The sequence below is a fragment of the Podarcis pityusensis genome (genome assembly GCF_964106645.2).
Source record: "Podarcis pityusensis genome assembly, chromosome: 3".
Lineage (NCBI taxonomy): Eukaryota > Metazoa > Chordata > Lepidosauria > Squamata > Lacertidae > Podarcis > Podarcis pityusensis.
Window position 1 is genome coordinate 86,437,814 of NC_138026.1, and position 7,060 is coordinate 86,444,873.

At 43.1% G+C, this 7,060-nt stretch overlaps 1 protein-coding gene across 1 annotated transcript; it reads right to left on the bottom strand.

The window, feature by feature from the left end:
- Positions 1-233: 233 nt before the first annotated feature.
- Positions 234-5,469, bottom strand: SAYSD1 (SAYSVFN motif domain containing 1). Its single transcript, XM_081000335.1, has 2 exons — positions 5,224-5,469; positions 234-2,077 (listed from the first exon to the last, which is right to left on the bottom strand). The coding sequence occupies exons 1-2, from the start codon at positions 5,356-5,358 to the stop codon at positions 1,742-1,744; spliced, it is 471 nt and encodes a 156-aa protein (XP_080856461.1). The 5' UTR covers positions 5,359-5,469; the 3' UTR covers positions 234-1,741.
- Between the last annotated feature and the right edge of the window lie 1,591 nt (positions 5,470-7,060).

Consider the following 7,060-nt stretch of genomic DNA (forward strand, 5'->3'; position numbering starts at 1 on the left):
TTACCATATAAAGGTTTGCTGCAATTGATGTTAACTGTGTAATTCTCTCCTCATGGTTTCCAAGATGTGTCAGACTTAAATTTATTTGTATCTCAGTTTACTTTAGATCTACTTGAGCAGAATCAATTAAGGTTTTTTCCCCCTTCATGAATTTTTAAAATATCAGGCCTTGAATCCACACATACCAATGAATGAACTGAATAAATCTTCAAAAAGTAAGCAACCGAAAAAAATAAAATTTGCACACCTAGCATCTCTTGTATCCCTAATACAAGATAATGCTGATCTTTATGGAATCAAATCAGGTGCCTGACATTGTAAACACACACACACTCGAACAGTGAAATGTAATAAATTCAATAAGAGAGTTGAAAATAGGCTTTAATAGTCTCTGCTGACTCAGATGGCGCCACTATCCTATGGCCCCCACGTAGGGGAGTGGGGAATCTGTCTGCAGAACTGCACACAGGTAATCTGGCCTGGGAAATTTCTCTCCATCCACATCCAACGTCCCAGGGAATTAGAGTAGTGGAGCTACTCTTCTGAGGGACAGGAGTTAACACTCCAACCATGCCGATGGATTCCATTTTAACAGTATGCTATGTGTTTAGACATTGTCTGCTAAAAGGTACTAAATTCATTTAAAACATATTGTACCTCAGCTGGTAGACTGGTCAACCTGCTTGTTTTCAAAAAGTAAAATATGTGGCTTTCTGCAAGCAACACCTGATACAACACACCAGTAAAATTTGTTTGCCTTTTCCAAGCCTTTGTAACACATTCTCATATTTTGTTAGTTTATTAATCACACCTTACTATTAACCTATTAGGTTAATAGGTTAGGAGGTGATTTGAAGCACAATCCTATGGATGTTCAATATCACTTGCTTCCAGGCAAGTGCCTTAAATTCCCGCACTGGGAATGCGGAAGTTTGAGCTGAGATGTCATCTGCATGCTGATGGTACATAGCTCTACCACTTCTGCAAATGATATCTGCTGTTTTCCCCCTGCCAATTTAGTGCAGCTGTTTTGTTCATATGTGGTGGTGTTAGTACAGTTTAACTTTTTGTGCAAGCTGACTTTTGTTAAAAGTGGGGTGTAGATCCAAATTTTCAGTTCAATGAGCATAAATCAAACACATATACAGTAGAAATTCAAACCTAATGTATATATATTGTCACATTATCCTTTCCACAAATGTGGCTCTTCTGCTTTTGACACTGGAGTGGATCAAATTTTTAAAAGAAGTTATAAGCAGACTTGAAGGTTATTGCTCAATGAAAGGTAAGGTCCCCCTGCCCCTCCAGCTGGTTCTGTTGAGGTCTCCAAATTCAACTTAGGTGAAGAGAGAAACCCCAAGGGAAAGAATAGGTGCATATATTAATGTTTGGCATTGGTCTAAATATATATGCATATTTGTACATGCATTCCTGGATCTTTTAATATAAAGCTGGCCAAGATATTTTGCTTTCATTTGAAAGGGATGTCTATGAAAATAACAGCTTCAATGGTGAGAACCATATAGCCTAGAATAGGAGCCTTTTTTTGGGGGGGGGGAGGCTGAATATGTATGTTTAATATACTGTCTTTAGTTGTTTATTGTATAAGAAACAGTAACTGCAGCTCAACTCTTTAATTACAATATCGTAAACATTTCTAAAGATGAAAAATCTCACAGGAAACAGTTCCCATTTTGCTCAAGTGGAGGGATAGACCTAGTGATACTGGTATAGGCACTAGTTACCTCTGGACTAAGGGCCGATACTGTAGTTCTCTCTCAAACTGTTCTGCTGTAAGTGTTCCATCAATGGCTTCACACCCTGGGTTAAAGACAGAATAGGCACTTCTTTCTCCAGTCTGTCTTTCTCCAGGGCCGCGGGTTCCTACATAGATCCAGTAAAACATAGACAGGACAAAATAAGGCAAACCAAACTCTAGTTCCACAAACAGTCCCAGTAAGACAAGCCAGATGAGAAACTTGAGAAAGGTGACATTCAGAAGAAAGCAACTGGTCCACCATGGTGCAGGGCATGTAACAGCTTCAGTTTGGGGCCTTTCTGGCCTTTGACTGGATTCCTGCAAAATAAAATAAAAAGCCACCTAGGTTATTTATGCAATGGACAAATAATTAAGACTAGAACAACAATTGTTTCTAAGATCAATTTCGTGATGGAATATTGATTTCCAAAAAAGACCACTTTTTTCACACGCTGCAGAAGATTGAGCAATAGGTAGGAAGTAGGTAAGAAGCAAGAGGAGTCAGGCTGTGCTGGGCAAAGGCCATGTCACCATGTTGCAGGAAATGTATGCTTGGTAGAATCGCAGAATGCAATTACCTGAAGATGTTCTGTGCTCTGCAGCATTCGAAAATACCTTTCCAACAACAAGTCTAACATTTGCTGCTTCTTTTGTATTCCACTCAAATACAGAAGCAGTGCTATCATCATTTACATTTCTGCCTTTGAATCTTGGATCTGACAGATTTGCAGCAGCATGAACTGGGTGGCAACAAAATTATGGTGTTCTGCACTTTCTCCACTCCCAGTCCTTTGAGGCCTAGTCAAGAGAACAAACAGATCCACCAACTATGCCAACAAGCAGGAGGACACAATGGCAGGAACTGAATCCTCTTGTTTCAATGGCAGTGCCTTCCTAGAAGCAGAAATGCATCTTGCTCTTGCATTTTACTCTCATTGCAGAGCTCAGGAATTGTTTGTCACAGTGTGCAGAAATTGTAATGATCTGTACACAGTCTTAGATAAAAGTCTTCCTGATACAGTTTTAGTAATCATTTTGGGGGGCTAAATCATAGAATTATAGAATTGGAAGGGACCATGAGGGACATCTAGTCCAGTGTAGGAATCTTTTGTACACTATGTCCCATGACCCTGAGATTAAGAATCTCATGCTCTACTGACTGAAGTATCCTAGCTCCATCTTCTTTTAAACATTCTGTTCATATTTCTAAAAGAAAATATTTCATAATCCTTTGGGGTTATTAATTTGGAGGTGGGGGGGTGGCTTTGGAGAAAAATGTTTTCCCTCAGTTTTTTCCCAACCCTTCACACCTATAATGATGACCAGTGTTTTTAGTTCCCACCCTCCAAAATCATCATCATCCAGAGACATGGCTCACTAGCTACCAGTACTGAGGTGGGCAAAGAAAACTGAAATTTCAGCAGAATATCTCCAAACAGGAAGACCATGGGCAACACCATAACCAATGGGATTCAGCTTTTATAAAGTATAAAACAGCAAATAATGAATAATGGTATGTCTAGAGACTCATGCTCAATTATTCTGAAAAAAGAACTTGGGACCAGAGCAGAAAGCTCATTAAACTATATTCTCAGTAAGTTGTAGCTAAAATATCCATTCAGCCCATCCCCTCCAGCCCTACTATTAGAACAGTGGTTCTCAAACTTTTCTCTGGGCCACACTTTCAGAATAAAACTTTGTGCCACACCCATTTTTTATTGATAAAAATAAACTGGAAAACAAAAAGAAACAACTAGCAGCGCTTGATTTATAACATGGAATACAACTACTTTATAATATGATCATGGGACATCTAGAAAGTATAAAACAATGCAGCTACGTAAGAACATGACTCACTCCCAAAATATAATTATAAATGTGCCTCTTACAACATATGTACCTTAAGTATGTATACAAATTCAATGAGAGGCTTTTGCTGGGTAATCTCGTTTATATTAAGTCTAATTTGAGACAAACTCTCATCTCCTTATCCAACACAAAGAAACCCTTCTCTTTTCTGATCTTTCGTATTTGTCAAGTTGAAAATCCCTGTCTGCCACAATAATATGTCAGGGAGAACTGTAGTGGAAAAGCCTGTGTTCCTGTTCTCATTTTGAAAAGATACCTATCCATATTCTACAAATAAAAAATTTTTTTAATACCAATCTATACTACACTGAAACATTTAAATTTTTCTTTAATTGTCCTTGAATCTTCCTGCCACACATGCCACCCTCTCCTGCCACACCAGCGTGGCACGCCACAGCCTTTTGAGAACCACTGTTCTCACTAATCTCAGCAGATGAGAGGGTTTGGGTGTTTTGTTTGTTTGCATGCTGTCTCAAACCCTTATTTCTAACGCTTACTCTTCAGCCTTACTCCTGTTTCCTTTTCTTAACAAAATTTACCATTTTAACTCTCTATAACATGTAGTTTTCCCCAACTACTCTACTGTCAATCCCTTGGAACACCTCACCAGATGGTAAAATGATGAACTTCAAGGCAACTGTTGCCATGAGAAGAAAAATTGTCTTCCATCCGTAATAAAAGATGGACCGACCATGTACGGCTAAATTCCTGAAGGACGCTGGACCACATCTCCACGATATGGTGCAAATGGTGTTACAATGCCGCCCCAACAAGGGTTCACGAGCACACATGCCCACTCCCAATCATAATGAACATTTTGATCAGTATGCACTGTAAAACAGAAAGCATCACCACCAGGCACACTTGGGTTCAAATCCTTGCTTGGCTGTGCATCTTGCCCTGACTCATTCATTGCTCCAGGGACGACAAAGCTACAGAAGAAACATGAAGATCATCGGCCTATCCTATTCCTACCTCACAGGGATGGTGTGGAGATGAGAAAGCCCTGAGGATCTCGGTTAGAAAACTGTAGTGATTAAAATGTATGAGATAATAGTAGAGCCCAGGGAGAGAGAGAAGGTTCTCTGAGGATAAATAAATCAGTATAGGAAGAGCAGAGCCAAGTGCTAAAGTTCTTCCTGGAGTGCTCAAGGCAGGGGCTTCATTTGTGAATGCTCCAACACGGCGGGGTGGAGGAAGGAGATAACCTTAGAACAGCAGAGCTGGAGGGACCCCTAGGGTCATCTAGTCCAACCCCCTGCGATGCAGGAATGAAGGAACCTGTACACGCAGGAAATCAGTACGTCAGAAAGGCGGCCAGGCTAACAACTTTCGCCTGACGTTTTCGGTGCTGGAGCACTGAACACACAACACTCGTGCAGCGGTACCGCGCAATATAAGCCTCGCCTTGAGTTGCAATATTGCACGCGGCAGCTCTGACGGGAGAGCGGCTGCAGCGGCAGAAGAACCTGCAAGGAGAGTGGCGGCGCGATCCTATGCGCGTCTACCCGAGGCCGAGCGGCTGAAAACGCGGCCTTGCCCTCCCCGCAACGCGCCTCGGGAGGCGGAGCCGCCTCGGGCCGAAGCTAACCAACCTCACTCGGCGGCGGGGGCCGGGCTTGGGCCTGCTCCTTCTCCACCTCCGCCGCCTTTCCTGGGGGCTTCGCCGAGGGAGCGGTGTGGCGGGTGCCGCGGCGGGCAGCCCGGAACTCGGCCAGCCTCTGCTCCATGCACGCAGCAGCAGCAGCAGCGCCCGCCTGCGCCCGGTGCCACGTCCCGCGCAAGAGCCGGCGCCCAGCGGCGCTTGCTGGCGTTGCGCGCTTGGCACGGCTGGCCGAGATCTGCCCCGGCGGGGAGAGCCGCCCCCGGGGCGGGACCGGAGGAGGGGCAGGAAGGCCCGCACCAAGTCAGAAGGGCGACGTGGAAGGAGGAGTAGCTGTTTCTATCCCGCCAAGTTTTATTTAGGTGTTTTGTTTTTGTTTTGTATCATTCATGGCCTCAATTTTCAGCTACGGGTAGAAATGCTAGCCAGACGGAAACGCTTTCCCCTCCAAGCCACTGCCTGTTCCTCCTCGTTCCAGCGGGTCTGGGAGCTTGCACGGGAACGAGCCCCTTAAAGCTGCTAGATGGTGACCGCTTCCTTTCCCACTTGCAGGAGTCAAATAAAGAAAGTGGTGGTGGGAAAGGACATTTGTAGCATATCATTTCTACACCTTGACATAAATAACTAGGATCGTTGTCATTTCTGCATTCCCCACCCCAACGTGGCTTTGCCCATCTTCCCTTGTAGAGTTTCAGGTGCGAGATTGTATTTGCTGGATTGGGGGGGGGGGGGGACTGGAACACGGTTGGTAGTATCCCCCTCCTGAAGTAGGAACATGAGAGTCTGTTCTGTCCCATCTAGTATATCCCCACTTGTGATGTCTAGCAGCTGAAATTCACAGGCATACTAGCTCCAACAACTGAGGCAGAGGTCTGGCCAGTAGCTTATCCTCTGAAAGCCATCTTACAGCCAGCCAGGTTTATGACAATCATTATGACAATCAATACTTCAGCTTTTCTTAAAACAAACACAAGAAAGGGCAGTAGGACCTTTGTGTACAGGTGAGTTTGTGTGTAATATTAACACCACAGACTGGGTATATTTCTGGATTTCGTACTCAATGCAAAAAGTATTAGAAAGTGGGTCATGTAAGGACAAAGGGAAGGTGAGAAAGTGTTCTCTCTTCTTTTTAACATGATTCACCTTTCTGAATGGCCCTAATTATCTGGTTTGTAAAATTACATTTCCAAGTAATTTTACAAGCAGCAAGATCATTACCTTTGCTATCACCATTATCATTTTTATCTGGCCAATTGGAATCCCCATCTGCTTTTATGTTAAGAAATTATGTGACTAGGTGTTGCCCTATTGCAGAATTTAATGTGCTGAGCTAACCAATTTTAATATAATGCTAAGTTTGCCGGAGGTTATTTCACTGGAACTTCCTTCATTTACCATATAGGCTGTCTGAAGATGTTTGCTCACTTGAATGTATTTGCAATAGCTTTTCAGGGTTTTAATTCCTTTCATCTACATTGAATGCCAATATATCAAGAGACTGTACTGTGTTTGAGAGCAGAGGAATAGCTATCCTGTTGTTTTCTCATCCTTCCCCCTGTATTTGTGGTTCAGAATCCTGGGAACTTCACCCTTTGTTAAGGGTGCTGGGAACTGTAGCTCTGTGAGGGTAATCTAGAGCTCCCAAGATACTTTGGTGTTTGAATTCTTTAAATGTATGGTTTGTTCACAGCCAAAGTGGTACCTCACAAGACGAATGCCTCGCAAGACAAAAAACTCGCTAGACGAAAGGGTTTTTTGTTTTTTGAGCTGCTTCGCAAGACGATTTTCCCTATGGGCTTGCTTCGCAAGACGGAAATGTCTTGCAAGTT

Coding starts and splice junctions, on each gene's coding strand:
- SAYSD1 (XM_081000335.1), bottom strand. CDS start 5,358: ATGGAGCAGAGGCTGGCCGAGTTCCGGGCTGCCCGCCGCGGCACCCGC. Junction 2,078..5,223: donor GGCCCCCGCCGCCGAGTGAG/GTTGGTTAGCTT, acceptor TTTATTTTGCAG/GAATCCAGTCAAAGGCCAGA.